We start from the raw sequence: 26,257 nt of genomic DNA, 5'->3' as shown, positions 1-26,257 counted from the left end.
CCTCACAACTCCTCTTTCTAAGAGAACCTTACGCTTATGGGCTAGCATCAGATACTTCAATCTTGCTTGTATGGAGAGCATCTTGTGTTTATCATTAAAATTTTATCTCGTGGTTACGATGCTTGTTTTCTGGGTCAGATCTTGAATCCCTTTTCATTTGAGACAGCGGTGTTTGTGGTTACCTCATTCCCAATCAATGTTGTATTCACCAGGCTTTCTGCAGTTATGTATCTCCAAGGAGCGTCTTAAAGGGACAGTGGCCACCTCACCGTTTCTTTCTGTCCTACTTACCTTGCATTTCTCGTTTTTCTTCTCCCCTTCTTTTTTCTCTTATTTTTTATGCAAGTGTAATCTGTTCAGAGGCTTAGTTTTATGTATCAATAGCTAAAGTATGTAACATTTTTGTGTTTAAACCTATTAAATATATTTCATGTAGTTGATGGAGAGGAAAGACAGTTGGAAAATCTCTTGCTTCCTCCCAGCTTTTCAGTCCTCTGCATTGTGCTGGTTTGGAGTCAGGTTGCTTAGGCCCAGACTAATTTGTATTACAGTTAGCCTTACAGTGACCTAGTCTTGGTTTTGCCTTATGCTTTCACACAGAACCAGGTAACCTGCCAAAGCTCATCACTCATAAACTCACCTGAGACACTGGAGTCTCAAGTGAACGGGACTGGCCCCTGCTTACCTGAGGCCTGTTTTTCCCAGCAGAGGAAACAGACATCCTTCTTAAAGCTGCTCTGATCTTTCACTCTTTGTCCGTGAATCTTTGCTTCCCTTACTGTCTCATGGATTACCATTTACAATCACCTTTTCCTGATTTTCTGAGCCCTTTGAAATTTGTTTCCAACCTACCTTTCCCCTCAATACTTACCTTGGTGTACCTTTGGTTATTTCCCACACTGTTCTACTTAGTTACCCTCTGGCCACATCCTTTTTTTTTTTTTTTTTTTTTGCTGAGGAAGATTCACCCTGAGCTAACATCAGTGCAGTATTCCTCTACTTTTTAGTATGTGGGCCGCCAGCACAACATGGCTGCTAACAGAGCAGTGTAGGTCCATGCCCAGAAACCCAAGCTGGGCTGCCAAGACAAGTGTGCTGAACGTAACCGCTAGGCCACCAGGGATGGCCCATATCTTTTCTTAAAATTGTAATTCATACCTCATATGAATTCATATGTAGATGTAATTCATATCTCATAAAATTCACCCTTTTAAACTATAAAAGTCGGTAATTTTGTGTATTCACAGGGCTGTGTAACTCTTTACCACTGTCTAATTCTAGAACGTTTTCATCACCCCAAAAAGAAATCCAGTCTCCATTCTTTAAGGGCCAACTCAAGTCTGTCTCCTCCCACAAGTGTCGATAGCACTGTGGCCTGTCACCCCCACTCCACGCCCCACAGTCTGCCCTTCTCATGACCTCTGCAGAAGTGCTTCTCTGCAGCTCATAAGGCCAGCTAGTCATGTGGCCTCACGGCTGCACGGAAACATTTTTGTTTTATGTTGTTATTTTATTTTGAAATGATTTTTAACTTTACAGCCAGCTATTTTTCCCCAGTTAATTTGTAAGCATCTTTTAAAACTAAAAGTGGTATGGATATTTTATTAAATGCCCTATAGTACTTGTACATTTTTGTCTGAAATTTAATGCACAGATTCCCCGCCCCCCCCAATGCCTGTATACTGTATTATGTGAGAAACTGGAGAAATTCCTAATTTCTCTTGTCTGTTCTCTGATTTCTTAGTTTTTTCAACTTAGAGTCATACAATTTTAAGCCTGGAAGGGACTTTAGAGATTATCTATTCCAAAACAGTCATTCTGTGTGAGGTGCCTGAGGCTCAGAGGGGTCCGACAAGCGAGGATGGGCACGCGTGCTCTGCTCTGCTCGTTCCTGCACTGCCGTGTCTGTGCGTGGAGCTGGGCGGCGGGGCTGCTGCCCAAGCCCTCGCGTGCTCCTCTGGCAGCTTGTCCATTACAGCCTCACTTGGATTTTTCTTCTTGGTGTGCACCTTTCTTTTCTGTTAAAAATGAAAGCAGTAGTAAAACCATGCTGTTTTTGCAGAACTGTTAGAAAGTGGAGAAGAGAAAGCCACCTAAATCTCAGCATGCTAACACAACTTCTGTTATGGTTTTTGGTGTGTATGGTTTATTTTTCAGTCAGTTTTCCTGTGCGTATTTTTATATTATATAATCATAGTCTACATTACGTTTTTGGCCTTTTTTTAATCACAAAAAAAGAGGGTTTTTTTTTTGATGTTATTACATAGTTTTTGTTACTTTGATTTGTTGCAAAGGCTCCTAGGATATAATTATATCCTGATTTTCTTCTTAATTCTCCTAGTATTGGACATTGTAGTCATTTCCTGTGTTTTGTTATTATATAGCGATATAACTACTTTATGTATAGAGGTTTGCAGATCTTTTCCTTTTTTGCTACTACAAGTCTGTATTTTAAAATTATAGAACACATGCTTATTGTGGGAACTTTAAATTCCATGTTAGTGTGTAGAATAAAGAGTCAAAGTTCTTCCATTATCCTCCCCTAGTCTGGTTACCTTCCTAGGCTACAGTCTGTAATTACTGGATTTAGGGAATGAATTTATTTTCCAGATTAAGAAATTATTGTAAAATGCCTTCATAACTCTCAGTTTAACTTTTTGGTTTGAGGTCTCTAAACCATCCCTCTAGCCTATTCTCCTGAATATGCCTTCCTTCTTCCTATCAGTGCCGTAAATAACCAGAGAGCACGCCTCCCTTCTGTACTATCCACGACTTAACCTCCTGCAATCTGGCTTCTATCTCAGCCCTTCCACTGAGCTACACTCTCACAGGTTGCCTGTGGTCACGAACCAATGGCCTTTTCTTGGCGCATCCCTTTCAGCCTCTTGGCGGTGTTTGATCTTGTTGACTGTACCCCTCTTAAAATGCTGGAGGCTGTGTATTAAGTGTCTTTGTGCCCTCAGAACCTAACACCAGTCCCAGCACCCAGGAAACTGAGGAAAGTGTGTATGGGCTGAGAACTCCTGGCTCTTCTGAGGCCTTGCCCTCTCTGAGCTTCCTTACCTTTGACCTGTCCAAGCTCCTTCTCTGGCCCTTATGCTTGCCTTTCTGTGCTCTCATTTGGCCACTCAGCAGTGATATGCAGCAGCCCAGAACACAGCTGAACTAGTTGTTTTCTTTGCTGGTCAGATAAGTGGAAGGTCCTCTATCTGAGAAAAGCAATTCAAACACAGCCTTTACTTTGATTTTCTAGCTAAAATTTCTCATTTCTTTAACTTGAAAGAAATTCGTCTTCAGAATCTGGTATATGTATGTATTCTGTACCAATTCAGAGTGGTATAGAAACCAATCTCTATACAACAAGCCACCTCTCTCTCTCCAAGTTCAGCTCTAGCTGCATTCCTCTGTGATATGATAGCACTTCTGAAGTGTAGTGAGGTTTAGTGTGGGCTTTCCTTGTATTTTAGAAGAAGAGATGTTATCTGGAAAATTTGTTGATAATAAGTGATTAGGAAGCATGGTTTTTCTTTGTTTTGTTTTTCGATAGTGACAGCTCTGAGAATTTTCGAATGTTTTTCAAATTGTATGTTTATCATTGAGGAAAAAGAATAGAAGAGGCGAGGATGTGGCCGCACCCCTGACTTATTCTGTGACGCTGAGACGGTTCTCTTTCTTCCCACTGCACTCTGGAAATTAAGTGTTGAAAAGAGATGACATCATAGTTCAGAAAGGTCACATTAAAAACCTGAGACCTAGGTGTAGGTATAACTTCCCAGAGGTCTGTTTGCTTTACTGCCACCTAGTGAAGGAGAGCATCTCAGGTAGAACTTGCAGGAGAAACTCAAGCCTGGGGCTCAGTGGAGGCCTCGTGCCAGCTCTGCTAACCATTAAGCTATTAGCTCACCAGAAGCTTTTATCAGATGCCCAGGAGTATGGTGGTGTTTTTGCAATAAACTCGCTCCTCACTGTTACTGAAGATTCATAAGCTGAAGCATTTCAGTTTGCATGAGAAAGCACACTTTTCTATTCACATTAGAGGACCATTTCCCCCCATTTAGGTTTAAAAAAATATCAAGCACCCTCTTTGTTTTGAGGTTTTTCTCAACACTCCTAAATTTTTTTCTCCCCCCATTCTGCTGGTGTGATCTGCCTTTTTAGGGTACAGTTCCTGCCTTTACTGGAAGGAATAGTGGCTATGTATCCATGTTCTCCTCTGCCAAGTGTGGTTGGAGGGAATGCTGTATCATTTAACATCGCAAACTGTTAGCTATCTTCTTTCCCTAAAAATATCCAGTTGTCCCGTTTGGTCTAATGCATTTTCATCCATCTCCATTCTCTTTGAGACGACACAACAAAACTGTGACACCTCTCTAGCTGCCCAGTGGCCTCTGGCTGTTGTTGTAGCTTTCTCTTTATTAGCTCGGTCTGTCCACACAGCCTGGACATCAGAGGCAAGAGAGTTTCCAGTCTTCTGTAGACATGAAGCAAAATTTTGAGCTTCCAGTTTATATATGTAGAATTTGATGTCTGAATCTCTGGTTGGTTCAGTTTGCCCATTGGCACTTCTGTTGGAATATTATCATTGTTTATAACTGAGAACTGTTTGAAAATATCAGCTCAAACATAGGTGTGCATCTAAGGTAACTTGAAATACCTTGCTTTTAGCCATTTTTTTACTCCACTTTTCCCAGTAATTAAAAATATGCCTTTGTATTGACCGTGTTCCATGCCAAAATATGACTTTTGATCTGAAATAGTGTGTATTTCTCCTGAATTTTAAAATATTTTCTATTCAGGAGCTGAAGACCTCAAGGATTATGTTTCTCATACTCTGCTAGTTTCATGTGCGTGTATAAGAAATAGATAATACCTAGGATTACTTTGAGGTTCATGAGATAACAGATGCTTTGTAAATATAGATTGGTGATAAAAGTTGCATTACATTAATGTCACCCCATATTAATACTTACTTAGGACATGCTTTCTATCTTTCTCCTTTTTAAAAAACTTTTTCTCTTGACCGTTTTCCTTTCAACCTTGTTTTATATAGATTTTGTGCTGCTGCTTGTTATGACATTGGGCTGTTTCCCATAAGGAATTTGATCATTACCCATTAGGGACCTCCTTTTAAAAATACTTACATTTATTTATTTATTTTCTGCTGTGAGGTATACATGCTCTTCTGGTAAATAAGTCTGAGGTAAGATATTGATAAGAGACTAGAGGAGAGCATTGCATTTGTTATATCCTTAATGAAGGAGCTCCAGAATATACTTAATAAATACTGGTGAACTCATGACTGCATTTATGCATCTCTGGTTCTCCAAGGAATAATGGAAAGGGCCCCAGCTACAATAACTCTGCATAATCATCATTGACTCTGACTCTATTGATTGTGATTAACCAAGATGTATCGAAAACAGTTTTAAGTGTGTAGTGCATGTATCTCGTAAGGTCCATTAAGATGTTCATTATTTTTCAATTGATGCGTCTTAAGCTGCACTTGATGTCTGTAGTGGTGCATTCCACAGAAAGACTGCACTGCGGATGGAGTTCATTTTGTTAATTGCATCATACGACACAATTATGTTTCATAGAAAACAGTAAATACTCTTGATTTCATTGATTTGTAATCTTTAGTATTACAAAAGAAAGTATGGAGCACATGAATAGTTCTTAAAACCTCTACATGTTAAGGACATAAATGTTTCTGGAACTGGGCTTTGCACTTTTAGGAGCCTCTGCCTCATTGCTTTGCAGGCCTTAAACCGCTACAATCTTCTAAGTTTGAGTCAGTAGGTTCATTCGTTCAACGTTGACTAAGCGCAGATGAATACTGCAGACACATCCCTTGTTTGCAGGCCTATGAGGGATACAATTACAGGTGGTTATGGAATGGCATGGGAAATGTTAGGGTAGGGGAAGAGCAGGACACATAGCACACTGGGGAGAGGCACCTCGTACAGGCACAGAGGCAGGCCGGATTCCTCCTGGGAAGTGACTTCTCATCTGAGGCTGGAAGGATGAGTAGGAGTTGACCAGGGAGAGTTGTGTTTGGGGCAGGTATGCAACTACCTTATACATATGCAGTCCCTCGTCACTCCCAAACCAACAGTGGGCATTAATAATCCATTACAGCACTTACTTTTCTGGTGAACTGGATGGAATACAGCTTCAGAATCCTCCTCAACGCAGGGCTGTGGGCAGCCACTACCAGTTTATTGGATTTGACACACAAATGAAACCATTTGCTGTTCCTAGCCTGAGGTCTCATATCAAGGCTCCTTTTGGCTGCTGTGAGTACCTGCTCAGAATAGAGTTGTGACTTTGTTTGGGGGTGAGTGTGGCCCTGTAGAGGGTGAGGTTTAACCAGTCATTCCATGTGTGCTCCCACATCACCGTGAAGCTAGTGTGGGAAGCACTGTTGCATCTGCCCAGCCACATACTCCTTGCCAGCATGTTGAGCTTTTTTTGGCTTCTTGCCTTCCAGTTGAGGTGTAGTGGTAGAATTGATGAGTTAGGGTCAGGGGCTATGTCCTGCAAGCCTGAGTCACAGTGTTGAAAACAGTAAATTTCTCATATTGCACTTAAATGGAGATGGTTTTTAAAAGCTGTATTTGTTTAAAGATACTGTCATTGGAGGAGGCGGCAGTTTGAGAAAAGCCTGGGGACCTGTTGTGATCCTAGCTGTGCCACTAAAATGTTTCTTGCGACCTTGGATAAGTCACTTAACCTTACTTCCAGGATTCTTAAAACGACCCTCCAGGTTCTTGTGAAGAGCCTTGAAAAAAATTGTTTTTAGCAAATAAGCACTGGCATCTGGAAATAAAATGGAAATATCCCCCACTCCTCCCACCCCATTGGATATTTATACAAGAAGAAAGGTTAAAGGTGGTTTTTAGCTGTACATGTCTTCTTTTTTCTTTGGATCTCTTAGTCTAAATAAGTAGTCTGCTATTGGAAACTTACTAGTTAATGAAAGCTCTTTGGTGGTAAATCATTTTAAAGTGGCAATTGCTCTGGCGTGCCAAGCCTGAGAGAGGCTCTATTCCCATTCTTTCAACAAAAAATCAGCTGCGGTCTCTGACCTATTTATTTGGAGGTAAACTCAACCTTGCCAAGTGTGAAAAAGATTGGGAAAGCCTCGAGTTGCGCTGGTCCGTGCTGTGGGCTGGGGCATCCTTACTCATTTGGAAAAGGCTCCTTTCTTCTTCGGTTTTTCTTTAGTGTTCTTACATCAGCTAATATATTAGTTGCAGTTGTACTTTGCACGACACTAATTAGAGAGCCATCAACGTTGGGTCCAAAGGCTTACTGACAATGCAACTGTCATAGTGGTGTCTTAATTGGTTGAGTGTAATTGTCATTAGGCAGCGATAAAGACATCTGGAGCTCTGGAGAAAAATCAGCCTTTTTTCCTACCTCGCTTCCGTATCTTTTCTTGCTTCTCCTGGCCAGTGTTGTTGAGTGCTTTTAGATCACGTTTAGGGTTTGGTCCAGGTCCCTCTGCCCCAGCCAGTGTTTTACCCTCATGTCTGTTTCTTTAGCACAAATTCATTAGCCCTGAGCCTGATCCCCACTGCTGTGGTTGCTCTCACCTGTGCGAGATTTTAGAGCCTACTGCTGAGTTATCACACAATACCTGCTGAAATAGGATATTTATTCTCTATTGCCATCATAAAGGGGACTTAGAGTCTTTTATATTTTGCCTCCTCAGTCATTTTGCAGCAAAACATTTATGCTGTTATCATGCTCTCTGGCTATGAAGAATGGAGTTAATTTAAATGGATATCTATGGAAAATTTCATGTTCACTGAAATAATTTAGCTTATCCTTTGTTTAAAAGATTTTTAATCAGCTTGGAGATAAATGCAAGAAGTCTAATGCGTATCCATGTGTGCATTCTGGGTGTTTCCCTGATCAGTAGTGCGAAAAGGTGGGCAGTCAAAATAAAAGGTGCCACTCAAACCAGTCGGGTTGTTGCTTATGGACACCCCCTTTCAATCACCATTTATTTATCAGCTGTGTGTAAGACCCTGCGGTGGAGGCTACGGCAGTGAGGGACTGCCTTCTCGAGGACTTTACTGTCAAGTTGAGGGACATCGTTTCTCAGATACAGGGCATAGTAGTTGAGTCAGAGAGGGCTGCATGGAAGAAGAGGGCCTGTGCTAGACCTTGAGGAGTTGCTAGGCTTGGGCTTGGTCAGTGGTTCTCAATCTTGGCTGCACGTTAGGAACATGCCTGGTTCCACCTCCAGAGAGTCAAATTTAATTGATCTGGGGTGTGCTTGGGTATCAGGAGTTTTGAAAGCATCCCAGGTGATTCTAATGTGCAACCAACATTGAGACCCACTGGGCTGGGTCGTGAGGAGGGAGGGCACCCCAGAAAGGTGGGTAACATGAGCCAAGGTTCAGAGACAAGAGTATTTGGGAGCCAGGGAATGGCAGGCTTTTCTGGAGGCCAGCTCATGCTAAAGAAGAGAGACAATGAGACTGGGGACAGGGGGAACATGTTTTGGAGGAGGGGGGGTTTTCAGTGCTAGGCCCGGTGGTTAAAACTTCACTCAGTAAGGTGTTAAGGCCTAAGTATTTACGGGGTGCTTCCGAAGTATCAAGTGCTATTGTGGTCTGACTGTTCTAGTCGTTGGATTCATAGCTGTGAGCAGGACCTAGCCCCTGACCTTAGAGGCTTGTAGGTTCTCAGGGGAGATGAACCGTCAGATAATCACCTCACACAATTGCCACAAGAGAAAAGTCCAGGCTGCTGTCACGGGAGATCATAGGGCACATGGTCTAGTGGAGGATAGGGGAGAACGATTCGTGAAGTCAAGTTTTTTTGAGGGCTTGGCGTGTGCGGGGTTGACTGGAGGTGGCAGAGGCTCTGAAGTAGGCTGTCATGGTGCGGCTGTGAGCTGTGGAGGGACTTAGACCAGGTGGCATCCCTGGAAGTGAGAAGAAGAGACAGGCCTGGCGACCTGGTGGCTCTAGCGGTGTGGGTAGTGGGCAGAGAGGTTGAGGAGCCCTTCGGGTTTGCACCAGTGACCTGGGACTGATGCTGTCGCTGACAAAAATAAGGAATTGAGCAACAGGCTAGGTTGGCAGTGAGCTGCAGCTTTTTGAGGAGAACATGTGTTTCATTTTAGACACGTGGAGTCATAGTGTGGGTGGGACAAGTTCATAGGAGAAAAGACTCGTCAGGAACCTTGTAGATGTGAGCAGAATGCTCATCTCTGTGCGATCTCTGCCCTCCCGCTCTTCTTCCCTCAAATGGAGAGGTCACGTAGTTGTATCACACTGTCGTGTGCTTCAGCAGTTTTTCAGGTTTTGGTTTGTTGTTGCTTTGCCTTGGAACTCATTGTATAAAGGCGCCTTGGGAGGCTGGAGCTCAGGACACTAAAGTCCCCTCTTCTGTACCCCTCTGCTCCCCACTGTGGCCCCTAAGGGGCGCCACAGAGAACCACGTGAAGACGCCTGGTGTGGTTCGATCCACAGGCAATAAAAAACAGAATGACCAGGGGCTGGCCCCGTGGCCGAGTGGTTAAGTTTGCGCGCTCCGCTGCAGGCGGCCCAGTGTTTCGTTAGTTCGAATCCTGGGCGCGGACATGGCACTGCTCATCAGACCACGCTGAGGCAGCGTCCCACATGCCACAACTAGAGGAACCCACAACGAAGAATACACAACTATGTACCGGGGGGCTTTGGGGATAAAAAGGAAAAATAAAAAAAAAATCTTTAAAAAAAAAAAAAAAAAAAAAACAGAATGACCAAGACTGAGAGAGAGGAAATACATTTTCCTTCTTTGTGCACTTCTTTTTCTCAAAGTTTCTTTGTTCTCTGATCTGCTAAATTCCTTCTGTCTGTCTCTCTCTTACCTTCTCTGTATTTCTGAAAGACGTTGCCATCCTCTTCACCTTTCCTTTCTGAAGTGGCTGCTTCCTTTCACCTGGAATTTAAGCTTAAGAATCTAATCACACACAGAGTCTAGAAATGCAGACAGGTTACCTCTGTTTAGTGTCTCTGTGGCTAAGCTAGAGGCCTTACGCCAGGGAACACCCAAGTTGTTTTCGGGGTGTCAAGGTGAGCCTGCTGGTTTTGCTGCAGCGGGGTGTGTGTTCCTGTGTAGGCTCCTCGTTAAGAAGGGTGATCTGGAATGCTGCCTGGAGAGTCTGGGAGCCAGCGGCCGTGCTTTGGCTGTGGTGATATCAATATCCGCCCTTGCTCGTGCATCGCCAGGCTTAATGACACTCGCGCAGTGAGCGTTTCTATTTACTGGAGGATCAGTGGTCAAACAGAGGCTGCCAGTCCAATTTTAGAAAGCATGTATCTCCTCTTTGGCTTTTTACACCACATACACACTCTCTGGTGTCATCTTGTGGGGAGAGAATTGAATCCTCCAACTTAGGGAATTTGTGTGACAGAGTGACCTTTGAATTGTGTAATTATGTCTTTACTGTCATTTAGTAATTTGAGGGAAATACAGCTACATTTAGTAAATGAATCACTCTTGAATTAGTGTTCTTAGTTTCTTTATTAAGAAATCTCACATGAGAAATTGATCTATAACTGCCTCAGAAATATGTCATGGATTTCAGCAATTAAATCTCAGCGGTTATCTTGTTACACTTTGTATTATAATGTGGGATCCAAGAAACCCTGAAAGAACAATGGCTTGGGCCTCAGGAAGACTGTGAACCCCTTAAAATTGTCTGCTGTCTTTGTGTCTGTGTGGGTGCGTCAGGGGCCTCTTAAGGCATTTCTAACACACCTCCCACAGTTGCTGTATGTGTTGGATCAACCCTCTGTAGCAGATGTAAGGAACTTAGCGTAAATACCTCAATGGCAGGCAGTGCACCCCCTCGTCATCTGGCCATTCCATTATCCTAGGGGCCTCATGTCTGAGCGGTTCTGGCCCTGCCTGGGCTTTGATGGAGAGCATCGTTTGTTGGAGTGGCAGTAGTAATAAGAGAGAGTGAGTGCTCCTGTTTTCTAAGTGGGCAAAACCAGGGAGTGTCATGCATTTCGGCAGGAGCTTTTCATGAGAAGGGAGCATTGTCTGGCTGCTAAAGGCAAGATTTAATTGTTTCAGCAAATCAATTAGTCTTTGGGGACTTTAATCAGTCAAATCTGATGCATGGATGAGGCATTAGAAAGCTTGTGCCTGTAAGACCATTAGTCCTTAGCGTTTCTCTCTCTCTCTCATTCGTGTGTAAATAAATACTGTGGCTTCTATACATTCCTGTTAGTGATTCCTTTACTGGGAAAACTTAAGGTAGCAGATTGGTTATAATAGTGTAAAAGGAAAAACAAGGAGATCTTGATACCCAATTTTTTATTCAAATGTTCTCATTTGGAATTGTCACTATTGTGCTGTGAGAACATGAAACATGTTCACAGCCTTCTGCTGTCTAGTTGACATTTTCTCCTGTGGATGTTACTCATCTGAACGGTGTCGCAGGAGTGCTTCCACACCGACCAAGGCTTATTCCTCTGTTGTTTGAAGGCTCTGCCCATTTTCTCCACCATGGCCCTGCTCTACGTTCCCCGTTTGGAACCAAGTGTCTCTTTCTTTTCCAGATACACATCAGGGGATGTGAGGGTGTGGGACACCCGCACCTGGGACTACATAGCTCCCTTCCTGGAGTCGGAGTATGAGGAGGACGAGCCTGGAATGCAGCCATATGTCTCCTTTGTGAGGATAAACAGCTCGCTGGCGGTAGCGGCTTATGAGGATGGTAAGTAACCACAACCCTCCTCCCTATTAAGGAAAAAAAAAGCATTACAAAAATTAAGCAGCTGTGGCCGGCTCCCCCCGTAATCCCTCCATACATACACGTGGGCACACACAAATGTTCACACACATACACTCACTCTTGCCTTTATGTGAAGAAGTTGGCCAATAACCCTCAATGCATTAGTAGGCATTGGAACACAGCACCCATTAAAACTGATGTTTAATTCCTACTGGAACTGTCGGGCTGGGTTTTAGTGCCAGACACGAGGCTGGCCAAGCCATCTTAAGCAAATAACTTGTTTGGTGTAAAATATCAAATATACTTGGCCTACATTTCCTTTAGTCTCTGCTCAATCCAAAGGGAACAGTGAAAAGGGGATAGACATAGATAATCTGTTGACAGATTTGGAGATAGAAAGATAAAAGTCAATGCCTACATTTTCCTGGCGCTTAATTACCATGCAGGATAACCTTTGGGTCATATGTGGTCTCTCTGGGCAACTGTGGGTATACAGAACTAGGAAAGAATAGTCTAAAATTAGTTTTACGTAAGTAATGAAACATGTGACAGTTTACAGCTAGTCGGAATAATAATTTCGATGGGTATGATATCCTATACTCTCACCTCTCATGCCCCTAACTTCCATTATGTTGTAAAGTTTGAATCTCCAAAAGCCTTGTTTCCCCACTTGCCTAGAAGCTGAACCACAGACTGTTGCACAATGTTAAGTGTCCGTGTCGTGGCACTGTTGCAGGTCTTCAGAGTCACTGTAACATTATCGGCTGGCTCAGAGAGACCAAAGTATAGTAAAGGAGCTAATGGACGTTTTATATCCATATGCCGTTTAAAAATGGGGCTGAAATCTTATATGTTTCCATTTTATTACTTTAACAACATGAAACCTGTTCTTTGGCTTTGACATTAGTAGATGCCATTGATGGGTTACTTTTTTTTCAGCCTTTAGAAATTCAGCTAAGCTGTGTCTGTGGTATGTAATATTTCATATGTGTTTCTTGAGATCCTGGATGGATAACAGATGAGCAGCTTAGTGTGTTTGCTACTTTCTGAATTATCAATGAGTTTTTTTAAAAACAACTATGCAAAGGTTGCCGTATTTTTAAGTTAGAATCACACAGTTTCAGAATCATATCATCACCTCCCCCTGCCGCACACACGTGCGTGTGCACACACACACGTTTTTCTTCAGATGGGGAAACTGAGGTCCAAGAGGTCAGCTAAGTGGTTTGCTTGAGGCTGGTTGTTAGTCAGTCGTGAATCCAGGTCTGTGATTGCGTCTCCTAGGCCGTGCCGTGGTGGTAGTGCTGTTCATGTGCTACCGGACACAGACGCTGGGAGGAATGTGTGCTTGCTAGCTCACGTCTCAGGCTTTGTGAATTTGGGAATAGAGCTTGAGGCGATGCGCAGGTGTGCTGCTGGTTTTACCTTGTTGCTTAGAATTGTCTCTGTTGCCCTCGTCCCTGTTGTTGCCAGAAATATTGGAGAGCCGTGGAGAGAGGATAGAGAAACTTCTTCCTTCAGCAGCTAATTACCCAAATATGTTTTAAATACTTGGTTTTAAAACAAATTCCATAGTTAAAATTCGAACAGAGCAAAAAAATATAAAATGTATAAGAAAACGTATCCAAAAAGAAGTTGAAGTGTTCCTCACGCTCCCTTGCCTCTGGCCTGCCTCATTTGACGCGTGGTCCTACCTACGCTGTGTGTTTCTGCGCCTCGCTGCTTTCACCTCATGGCTCATCTTGGTCTCTCTTGTATTGGCACTGATAGGGAAACCTTATTCTTTTTCAGCCTGTATAGTATTGCATTATGTGGCTGTATTATAATTTATGTTTTAGGGCCCTTAGTGATGCACATTTGCACTGTTTATTTTTGTTATTAAAAACAATGCAGTAAGCAATATGCTTGAACAAACACCATGATGGACTCGTGCAAGTATATCCATGGGGTAAATTACTAGTAATTATTGGGTTGGAGGGTACAGATGCTTTATGTTTTGATAAACATTACCAAATTGCCCTTCAAAAAGGTTTCACTAGTTGATAGTCTCACCAAAACGTGTAAGAGTGACTGCTTCCTCCTGCTTGTCTGGTAGGTGGAAATGGTACTTCACTGTTTCTGTTTGCCCTTCTGTATAAGAATACATGAACGTCTTTTTGTTGTGTTATTATTTCTTTTTCTTTCTTTGCACGTTGTTCTTTCCCCATTTTTCTTTGGGTTGTTATATTTTCTGGTTGAAAAGAAATAGCTAAGGAAGTAACCCTAGTCATAACTATTTCGAGTATTTTTTGTTTGTCATTTATTCTTCAGTGGACTTTGTTTAGGGTTTATTTTTCTAGATGGTAGTTGTGTGTATATACACAGTGCGTGATTTTTGAATTCATAAAGGAATGGTTTTATTTTGTAATGTTTTTGACTAAATACATTTTTGGCGATGTAAGATCAAACTAATATAAGCAGTTATACATTGAGAAGTCTTGCTCCTCCCCATTTTTATCCACACCATTCTAATGGAATCATATATTTTAGTTTCTTCTCTATCCTTGCAGTATTTCTGTATTGCAAACAAGCAAGTATGAATAAGAAGCAAGTTCTTACTCACCCCCACTTTTAAAATTTTTAATTGTTATTTTTTTGGTGAGGAAGATTGGTCCTGAGCTAACATCCGTGCCAGTCTTCCTCTGTTTTGTATGTGGGATGCCACCACAGCATGGCTTGATGAGTGGTGCATAGGTCTGTGCCCGGGATCCGAACCTGCAAACCCTGGGCCACCGCAGTGGAATGTGTAAACTTAACCACTACACCAGTGGGCTGCCTCTCTCCACCCCTTTTTAAACAAAAATAGCATACTACTTTGTATTATTCCACACCTTGGCTTTTTTCCCTTAATGACATCTTGAGAGGTTGTCTATGTCAGTGTACAGAGAATGCCCTCCTTTTTCCTACCTGGATAGTATTCCTTTGTGTACATGTACCTTGGTTCATTTACACAGTCTCTGATTTAGGAACAGTTATGTTGTTTCTGATCTTTTGCTATTACAGTGTTGTAAAGAAAAATCTTAAACGTGATATTTCGTGTGAGTGCAGGAAGAATAGTTTCCTATAAAATGTCTGAGCTGAGGGTAAATGCAAATGGCGTTATGCTGGTTTGCACTCTTAACAGCAGGGTATGAAGGTGTGACCATTTCCTCACAATTTTATCAGCAAAATATGTTTCAAACTTTTATGTATTTGTCAATTTGATAGATAAGAAATGGTATCTATGTGTAGTTTCAATTTACATTTCTTAGTGTTAGAGAGTTTGAAGTTTTTTCATATTTGTACCTGCTACTTATAATTCTTTCTTTTTCATTTGTTACTGCTGTGGTTCATTTTTCATATTTGAATCTTGATCAATAGAGAGTTCATCCTTGGATAGTATAAGATATAAATCTGAGTCCAGTTGTATGTCACTTAACAACAGGAGTATGTTCTGAGAAATGCGTCGTTAGGCAATTTCATCCTTGTGGGAACGTTATAAAATATATTTACACAAACCTAGGTGGTACAGCCTACTACACACCTAGGCTGTATGGTTCTAATCTTATGGGATCACCGTCAGATACGCAGTCCGTCGTTGACCAAAATGGTCTTATATGGCATGTGACTGTGTATCTTTTCTCCAGCATCTCTTGTCGGAAAGCACATCTCTACCTCACTGATTAGAGGTGCTGTCTTTGTAAGTTTTTAGATACGAAATTTTTTTAGTATTTGGATCTGTCCCCGGATGTTGCGTTCTGTCCCAGTTGGACTGTCTAGTTGTTTACATTTACATCATCGTGTTCGTCCTTTTGGGTTTCATGTTATGCTCAGGGGGATTTCCCCTACTCTGACATTAGTTAAATCTGTGCTGCTTCCATGGCTGCGTCATTTACATTGAAATCTTTGATTTGTCTCAAATTCCTTTTGGTATTGGGATTATTTCTTCGATAGGAGCTTTTGTGTTTTTTGCTCCCTTCTCACTCTGAGCTTGTTTTACCAGTCTGATTGGGGCTGTTACTATTTCTGAGATAAACAGCAACTTCTCGTTTTTCCCCCAGACCTCAGGTGGCGTTGGTTTTGGTCTCACTTCAGTTTAACAGATTGACACTGTGATATTTATACCAACATATTCATGAGTAGCTACTTCTGGGCAAAGACAGATTGAAATAATCAAACGCACATTTTTAGATTGCTCCTTTCCAGGAGCAGGAACAGGCACTTCTTAGGCACAACATGGCAAAAAGGAAATTTACCTTGTGTGGTCTGCTGTATAAAATTTGTGACTGCACCCCACAGAAGGGAAGAATAAGAGAATAAAATGAGTTAATGAACTTCAACTCCCTGGCTGTGCCAAAGGGAAGCTCTGTAGCCATTGAGACCCCCTTGATGGTCTCCACATCTCCCCAGAAGGAGGCAGATCCAGAGAGGGAAATGCAGACTGCTTTGGGAGACAGAAAGTCATCCCTACATCCTTTTTAGCCTCCTTGCCCTGTAGGAACACTGTCCACCCACCTGGGCTGTTGAGATTTGGCAAGGTGATCCACAGTAGTGATTTTTTGAATTCCAACCCCCTGGCCTCATATTTCTTCTGCCTTGTTTCCGATTGTCAGCACTGGCCGTCCTCCAGTTTGATTTTACCACTAATTGTGTTGCACGTTACCGTACCGAAATGAATCAAATCAAAATGCTTTTCCTGGAGCATTAGATAAAGCAGGCGAAGGTTCTGAGTAATGAGCAGATGCTGCTAATGCAGGGACAGCGGAGACCTTGCCAGGACTCCATCTGCTCCATGCTTGCCTGCCTTTGGCCTCGAGCCACAGCATTAGGGAATGGCAGTGTACTCAAAACCCGCTCCCTGTTTGCAGAGTTTGTCTTGAAAACTCACTCTTTGGTGAGAAATGAGATTACACACTTCTTGGGTGCAAAGAAGTTCTTATTTGTCTCCGTAAGTGGAGAGAGGAGAGACACGACCCTGCGCCTGTTAGCATGTGGAAACCTAGGTGCGACAGCCAACAGTTGTCTTCACGTGGTGCCATCAAGCAAGGCAAAGTGGCTTATCCACTTGTGCAGCACTCGCAGTGCAATTGTCTGAACACACACATGCTCCATTGTCCGGGACTCGCCTGCCCTGGGCCGAAGTACCGCTGATTTCTCATTTACTGACACACCGACAATGGACGGGAGCGTGTCTCTCCAAGCTTCTTTGGAGCAGTAAACAGTAGGACCATGTTTGAGTTAGATGGCTCTGGAGCCTTGGTGCTTCTAAAGTCTCCTTTATAATTTTGTGTTTAATAAGAAATCAGTTCTTCAGTAACTTTGCTAATGTCTCTTGTTTGTATGTTGATGACATTTGAATCTAATGACATAAGCTTTGAACGTAATACACAGTCTCCTCCCCTCCCCTGATCAAAATCAGAGTTTTAGAAGTGGATTATTAACATACTAAAACGTTGCCTGGGAGATGGCTAGGACAACTGGCTGTGAATTGTGGAGAATTTGGGGGCTTTTTCAAAGCCTTTCTTTTCTGGTCATTTTTCTCTTAAAAGTTTCAATAACCACTTCTCGCCTGAAACCTTTGCCTACCGTCAGGTCTAGGAGTCTCATTCAGACACTCAGCGAGCAAAGCAAAATGAAACAACTTTCTGACAAAAGCCAAAAAATACCATATGTCTCCTTTTAAAAGACAGGATACATTTATAAATTTAAATAATTTTCTTAACAGTAGGAATGCTCACATTTTAAAGATATTCAGAACGAAATTAGAATTTGAAATGCAGAATTGTGACCTGGTGGCTCTTTGGTGTTGAGGAGGCATTTCCTTGTGCGTTGAACTTAGTTGACTGCCACCTAGCATGGTCTAGGGTGTTAGATTTTGTTTCATAGACAAGACGGAGACTGTGTTTATGTGATGGAGGAAGTTGCTGAATAAAACTGCTTTTTAAAAGGTTTTTTTATTCTTTAGTGAGAGGAGTTTGAAGTTATACTTGCGTGACGCTTACGTATGCTTTGGACTGAGTATACATTACAACTAAACAATAGGGCAGTGTTCCTCAAATGGGAGTCCACCGATATAATCTTGGATGGGAGTCGTGAGATCTCTAGGAAATTTTTTAAATCTGTGTATTTTTGTTGTGATCTAAAGAAAAAAGAATCTGGATCTTTTAGCTTTTTAACTCAACCATGCTGTGGGATCTTAGACTTTGAACTTGCATTTTGTAGTCACAGGCTGTTGGTACCAAGTGGTCATCTACATGCCTTGTAATGTTTTGTTTTTCACACTGAGGAGTCCACAGATGTATTCTTAGAGGTCTGCAAGCTCTCAAATTTAAGAAATACTGGAGAGGGAAGTTCTCCTGCTGTAGGGGCAAACTAGCAGACAATTTGTAGGATAACTACGAATTTTTGAAGTTACTAGTGAAAATAATTTGAAATGATTTCTCATGCTGAAAAAAGTGCTACATTGAATTTATGATACAAGATTTGGTGTTAATCCTTTGGTTTATTGAGGTGGTTTTACTGAAAACTGATTTTTAATAGGACACAGTATGATGGATGAATTCAAAGTAGCTGTCCTATCTCGTTACAGTTGAGGTTAAAGATGGAAAGGAGCGGTAAAGAGCACAGGGTGGCTTTGGAGCGATAGTTGAGACTAGAGAAATAAATTGTTCCAGTTCTTAAATATACCTAATGAAAACCTAGTGTGAGTTTGTTTTTTGGAGGAAAATAGAATTTTAAGTCAGAATTTAATTTCGTTTTCAATATTTGCAATTTTGGTTGTAGCATTTATTCCATTCTAAACCTTAGGGCTGTGTTAAAGCAGAAATAAATATATTTGTGGAATGTGGTCTTGTTTTAAAAGCAAAATGTACCTGCCTGCTTTTCAGTTAAAACGCCATTAGGCAAGCCCATGCAGTAGGAAGGGAGCCCAGTGGGGCCAGAGACAGGTGGAGGAGGGAGTCTGAGTGGAGCAGTGGGCCTGGTGGGTTTGGGAGGTTGGCTACATACAGGAGATTGAGTAGGTAAGTATACTGAAGATAATGGTAGGCAGTTTTCTCATTATTGGTGAAGGGAGGTGCACATATGGAAAAGGGATAGCCAGAATGAACTCTGTGGGGCCGGACTGGAAGAAGAGGCGTTGACATGGAATTCCTGGTTTTCAACATAGATAGAAAAGTAAATAGAGATGTATGTGTGTTGATATGCATATATGTTCATGTATGTCCTAGCTTTGTTTGCTGAGAAGGTGTAGAAGCAGGAACAGCATGGTAGCAATGAGCACCTAGTGCTCAGATCTTGGAAGTATCACTCTCCACTAAAAGGAGCCAGGCCTGCTTGGAGAAATGGCTGACTCCAGGGCTGGGGCAGGGAGAACCTCCAAATATGTGGAAATTAAACAACACACTTCTAAATAATCCATGAGTCAAAGAAGAAATCACAAAAGAAATTAGGAACTATTTGAACTAAATGAAAATGAAAAACAGTACAGTCATATGTCACTTAAAAACAGGGATACCTTCTGAGAAATGAGTTGTTAGGTGATTTTTTTTGTGCACACATCATAGAGTGTCACAAACCTGGATAGTATAGCCTACTGTACACCTAGGCTATATGATACTGATCTTACGGGACCACCGTTGTGTATGCCATCCGTCATTAACTGAAACGTCATTATGTGGTGCGTGAGTGTATCAGAATGTACGGGATGTAGCTAAAGCGGTGCTTGGAGGGAAACTTACAGCGTTAAGTGCTTATATTAGAAAAGAGAGAGTCTCAAGTCAACAATAGAACTTTTCATCTTAAGAAACTAGAAAAAGAAGAGAAAATTTTAAAAGATGGAACGAATAAGTAACCAAGTTAAGAGCAGAAATCAATGAAATAGAAGAGAGAAAAACAATACAGGAAAATCAGTGAAACAGAAAACTGGTTCCTTTACAAAAATCGTTGAGGAAAAAACCAGAAAAGAAATAAATTACCAACATCAGGAGTGTAAGAGGGGACATCATTACATATCTTACAGATGTTACAAAGACTATAATGAAATATATGAACAACTTTATTCCAGTAAATTCATCCAGTTAGATGAAATGGATAAATTGATTTTTTGAGAGGCACAAACTACCAAAGTTCACTTAAGAAGAACTAGAAAACAAGTAGCTCTATTTCCATTAGAGAGATTGAATTTGTATTTTAAAAGTTTCTCATAAAGAAAAGTGCCAGCCCAGTGGCTTTGCTGGTGAGTTCTACCAAACATTTAAGGAAGAAATAATCCTAATCCTATACACTTGCATAAAATAGACTAGGAGGAATACTTCTCAACTGATGAGGCCAGCATTACTCTGATGCCAAGACCACACACAGTAAAAAGAATAACTCGTACATGGAAAAAGTAAACTGCAGATTGACATTCCTGATGGACACAGATGTAAAAATCCTTGACAGAATATTGTAAAGTTGAATCCTGCCATACATGAAAAAGATAATGCATCATTACCAGTTAGGATTTGTCTCAGGAATTTAAGGTTGGTTTAACATTTGAAAATCAGTCAATATAATCCATCCTATTAACAGACTATAAAAGAAAAACCATATGTTCATCTCACTGCAACAGAAAAAAAAATTTGACAAAAACGAGTTTGTGTTTATGATAAAAACTCTTAGCTAGTGTCATAGAAGGGAGCTTTCTCCATCTGCTTAAAAGCATCTATGAAAAGCCTACAGCTGAGTTCATACTCAATGGTAAAAGACAATGCTTTCCTCTTAAAATGGGGAGCAAGGCAGGGATGTCCACTTTCACCGCTATTATTCACCACCGTACTGGAGGTCCTACTTAGTGCAGTAAGGCAAGAAAAAGAAATGAAAGACACAGATAGGAAAGCAAGAAGCAAGGTTGTCTATGGATCAATTATCTATGAATAAAATTCTAAGCACTCAATGAAAACGTTACTGGGAACTAATAAATATCTTTAGTAGTGTCACTGGATATGAGGTCAATATGCAAAAATCAACTGTATGTCTTCAAGTTAGCAGCAAACAATTGGAAATTCATGTTGCATCAAACATATAAGATAGTTGGAGATTAATTAGCGAAATATGTCTAAGACCTATATGCTGAAGACTATAAAAAATTGCTGTGAGAAATTAAGGAAAGCCCAAATAAGTGGAGAGAGTTATCATGTTCATGGACTGGAAGATTGAATGCTTTGAAGATGTCAGCTCTCCCCTGATTGGGCTGGAGATTCAATCTAATCCCAGTCAAAATCCCTGTAGTCTTTTTTGGGTAGAAATTGATAAGCTGATTCTAAAATTTAAAAATCTAAAAAAAATGCATGGGACCAAGAATAGTCAAGAACGATCTTGAAAAAGAAGTACAAAATTGGAGGACTTCCCTACCTGATTTCAAGATTTACTGTGAAACGACACTAGTCAAGAGTGTGATGCTGGTGTAAGTAAGGATAGACCTATAGATCAACAGAACAGGCTGCAGCCCAGGAAAAAGACCCACCTACTGGCTTTCTACAAAGGTGCCAAGGTAATTCAGGGAAGAAATGATAATCTTTTCAAGAAATCACGTTGAAACGTGGATATCTAGATGCCTTCTCCTCCTTGCTCATAAGCCTCTATTCTTACTTCGTGTCATGTACAAGTTAACTGAAAATGGATTATGGACCTAAATGTAAAACTTTTGGATGAAAACAAAGAAGAAAATCTTTGTGGTCTTGGGTTAGGCAAAGATTTCTTAGGCCACGAAAAATGCATATTATAAAAGACAAATGATGAGCTAGACTTCATCAAAATTAAAAACTTTTGCTCATTAAAGATTCCATTAAGAAAATGAGAAGGCAAGCCATAGACTGGCAGAAAATATTTGCAAAATGTATGTCTGATACATGACATGTGTCCGGAATATATAAAGAACTTTTACAATTCAAATATAAGAAGACAAGCAATTAAAAATGGCAAAAGGTTTGACTAAACCTTCACCAAAGAAGATATACAAGTGGACAGTGAACACATGAAAAGAGGCTGAACATCATAGTCATTAGGGAAGTGAATTAAAACCATTATGAGATACCATTACATACCTGCTAGAATGGCTTAAAAAGGCTGATATTACCAAGTGTTGGTGAGACTGTGAAGCAGTCTGTAATCCTGTCCCTTGCTGAGGGGAATGCAAATGGTACAGCCACTTTGGAAAACAGTTTGGCAGTTTGTTATGAAATTAAACACAAACTCACCAAATGACCCAGCAGTCCCACTCGTATGTATCTATCCAAGAGAATGAAAACATATGTTTGCATGAAAACTTGTACTGGAATATTTATAGTATTTTATTCATGATAGCTCCAAACTGGAAGCAACCCAGATATGTATCAGCTGATGAATGAATAAATATAGTGTTGTATATCTACGCAATGAGACATTGCACATCAGTAAAAATGAACAAACTGCCGACACACGCAACAACATAGATTGCAACAGCATGTGCTAAGTCAAAAGAACCCAGATGCAAAAAGGGTGCGTACTACGTAATTCCACTACCTAAGTCCTTCTAGAAGAAGCAAACTATAATGACAGAAAGCAGGTGAGCAGTTGGCAGGACCGGGGAAGGGGACTGACTGAAAGGGGTGTGAGGGAACTTTGTGGGGATGGTAATGTTTTGTATTTTGATTGTGGTGGTGGTTACAGGACTGTGTATATTTGTCTGTTTCCATCAAATTGTACACTTGAAGTTGATGAATTTTTTTTGCCTATAGATTGTACGTCAATAAAACTGATTTTTTGAAAAGGCAGAAAATACCTTTTTAATACTTTTTGCTGGGTAATCAGTGCTACTCTTGCAAAGTTAATTTCTTTTTACTTTTTATTTTTTGCTCAACAGGAAAGGACAGTGTCTCAGAGATGTTTTAGGTTAGAAGGACAAGAATGCTTTCTTGCTCAGTTCTATATTAGAATAGATAGTCAAGAGCAGAGAATTCTTCTGGAGGCTCATAGCCACCGAAACACATTTAGTGATATGTTTGCTTCTGAATTTTTAATTCTATAATAATCTTTCACGAATAAATCTGGACCTGTTTCCAAAGGGATCCAAAGAAGTGGTTATTGCATATATGGGATCATGGTGGCAGCAGGCTTGGCCAGAAATAGTGTCCATATATGCTCTGAATTGTTCCTCTTTCCTTGCTTTGAATTCTGCTCCCAAACAGGACTTAAAAACTAGGGTTGTGCAATGTTACGTAAAGGATTTCCTGCATGAGCACTCTCCTCGACCTTCTGCTCCAAGGCCATGGAAGGCTCTTCTGCAGATTTTTAATGTTACATAAAGGATTTCCTGCATGAGCGCTCTCCTCACACTTCTGCTCCATGGCCGTGGAAGGCTCTTCTGCAGATTTGTAAGTGCTTCACTTATGACCGTTGAGACAAAGACCTGGACTTGCTTACTCTAATTTCTAAGAGTTACAAGAATATATTGTGCCACGCTAGTAACACTGAGTACAGCTAGTGCCCAGATTTTGGTTTCTAAATATCATTAATTCTTCAATAAAAGCAACAGTGCTAGGGCAGGTAAATGCTAGATGAGTCTGGAACATCTCATGGAGTCAGAAAGTAAGGATGTTCCAAAAAAAAAAAAAGATAGAGGTGAGCAGGGGGTTCTATTTATAGGACAATGGAAGCAACCTGGAGTTCCCAACAGCCAAATCAGGGACAATTTGAACAAGAAAATATGACAGTAATAGATTATAACCTATAGAATAAAGTAAATATCCATGAGTCCATACTGATGTAAATATATAGTTAAATAAATAAAGAAAGGAGAATGGGCAGCTCTTCCTTACAGTAGCATTTCAGTTAATATGTGGAGAAGGGATGATGAAGGTAGAAAATCAACATTTGGCAGGTACTGCAAGAACAATTGTTGCAGGCAAGAATCATCAGTGGATGCTAAAATTAGTATAATAAGAAACAAGATATTTGCATAGTCTCAAATTACCTTTGCACGAGAGGAAAATAGTAACTTTCTAGTGGAGAACCTGACGATGCCACCCTAACCAAGTCCTGAGAGTTGTCGCTACCAGTGATGTAGGCCTTCTCATGGGCCTCCTGGTGCCGTACCCTGGAAAGCTCAGCGTGATTTCCTGTGCTGTTGTTTGCCAAAAATGCATAACCTGATTTAAACATGAATAAACATCAGACAACCGAGAGACCTACAGGATAAATGTGCAGTATTGTTCAAGTGTCAAGGGCATGGAGGACAAAGAAAGACTGAGGAATTGTCTCAGATTGGAGTACAGGAAGAAGATATGACAATTGAACGCAGTGTGGAATTTTGGGTGGGACTCTGGACCAGGAAAGGGACGTGGGTGGGACAGTTGGTGAAATTCGACTAAGATCTATAGATTAAACATATTGTATCAATGTTAATTTCCTGGCTTTGATCATGCGGCTATGGTTATGTAATATATTAACATTCAGGGAAGCTGGGTGAAGGGTATACTGTAACTTTGTATAATTTTGGCAACTTTTTTGTAAGTCGGAAATATTTCAAAATAGAAAAAAGAATATGTTAGATTATTAAACAAGGTTAGATTTTTTTTCCTCACAGCAATTTAATGCCATGCTTTTGTATGTTAAATGTTTACTCGGAAAATAATGTGCCGGTCCCTTTTCTGCTTTCTGGCTGAATTCTGGGCCTGAGATTAGATGAGGTTAGAGCCTGTGTTCTTCTGGTGGCGGTTATACAATTAGGGATTCTCAGCACTGTTTCTCTATCTTGCCATTTATCTTTGAGTTATTCTCTGCCCCCTGCGCCCCTCCCCCCTTTTCAGCTCTCGATGGTATCTAATCTATGGTATTTTGTTCCCAAAGAATACTTTTTTTTTGGTGAGGAAGATTGGCGCTGAGCTAAGATCTGTTGCCAATCTTCCTCTTTTTTTTTTTTCTCCCCAAAGCCCCAGTACGTAGTTGTGTATCCTAGTTGTAAGTCCTTGTAGTTCTTCTATGTGGGATGCTGCCACAGTATGGCTTGATGAGTGGTATGTAGGTCCGCGCCCAGGATCTGAACTGGTGAACCCTGGGCCACTGAAGGAGAGCATGTGAACTTAACCACTATACCACCGGGCTGGCCCCCCAAAGAATACTTTTTAAAGAATGAAAAGCCGTTTTCTTTTAGAAATATGCCAGAAGTTACGTTTTTTGCCACTACTTAAAACTTATGATAAACAGTTTTTGTCAGTTTTATATATAAAATGTGAAAGAGAGACCTAGTTTTTCTAAATTATTTTGGGGGTAAATAAAGTCTGAAGACCGTCGATCTTAAAGGCAGATGGGTCTGTGGGTCTGGAGTTCAGGGGAGAAATCTGTATTGGGCTGTTGTGCTCCTCCTCTGAGGGAACACGAGGGAGAGACAGGGGCCCCAGCCCAGCGTGCTGGGAGATGGCGTGTGAAGCTGAGTGCCAGAGAGAGATGTTAGACTGTCTGTGGTTTCCATTTTCCCCTTGTCATTTGCTATCAGGTGACTCACAACTGACAGCAGTTTTGCCATAATCTAAATCTTTATGTATGGTTCTTTTCCTGTTTTTGTTTGAGCCTTTTAATACTTTCATTGAAAGGGAATTAATTGATAGTATGGTTTCAAGCTCTTTTGAAGATTTGGAATGGGATTTCTAAAAGCTGCAAGATGTCATCACTGGAATTTTCCTTGTAAATCTGTTCTGAGAAGTCACTTTGCAGTGTAGCTACTGAAAACATTTGTAAAACACAAGTTAATGTCTTTACTTTTGTTGGTGATAGCCTTTCAAATTTTAAAAGATCATTCTATTATGGGAAATTCAAAATACACAAAATTGGAGAGAATAGTATGGTGAACCCCCATAAACCCATTACTCAGCTTCAGTAGTTACCACATTATTTTAAATTACGCATGTTTCTAAATATTATATAGTTATGTCACTGAACATATGAATGGAACTATTTTTGAAGATAGACATTTTCCTTTCAACAATAAACAGTATATTTAAAAAGAGGAAGAAAAAGAAAAGAAAAAGAAAAAGTCTAAGACTCACTGAATGCCAGCCCTGGCCCAGGCCCTGCACCCGTCTGTTCCCTACCGGTCTGATCCAGGGGAAGTGGTGGCGATGTGATGGACACCTTTGGAGTTTAATTCGAAGGGTCAGAAGTAGAGTTTGAGTTTTTAATTTAATTTTGTACATCAGAGTTAAATATTGATTGTAAAATCATGCAGATTATGATTGGAATAAATAATAAAAATATCCCATCACTAATATTTATAAAGATGTATATACAAATTATAATAAATTGTTTGAGAAAGTATTTCATGTAGAAAAAATAGTACCAAAGGATATATAGTAGAAAGTAAGTACTCTTGCTCTACCTACCACCACCTGGTTCCCTGATTCCCCAGTAACCCAGTCTCTTCTCTAGAGGCATCTCGTACTCCGGTGTCTGACAAACTCTTCCAAATAGATTTTA

General features: G+C 40.8%; 1 protein-coding gene across 1 annotated transcript in view; it reads left to right on the top strand.

Annotated features, from left to right (window-relative positions):
* The window catches only part of FBXW8 (F-box and WD repeat domain containing 8), a 114,016-nt gene that overhangs the window by 35,366 nt on the left and 52,393 nt on the right, over positions 1-26,257 (top strand). Inside the window, exon 5 of the mRNA XM_070627156.1 lies at positions 11,574-11,731. Coding sequence (XP_070483257.1) covers positions 11,574-11,731 — 158 coding nt within the window. The remainder of the gene's footprint in view (positions 1-11,573; positions 11,732-26,257) is intronic.

This window comes from Equus przewalskii, chromosome 7, assembly GCF_037783145.1.
Source record: "Equus przewalskii isolate Varuska chromosome 7, EquPr2, whole genome shotgun sequence".
Lineage (NCBI taxonomy): Eukaryota > Metazoa > Chordata > Mammalia > Perissodactyla > Equidae > Equus > Equus przewalskii.
Note: the sequence above shows the minus strand (reverse complement) of the source record. Positions and strands in the feature narration are given on the sequence as shown.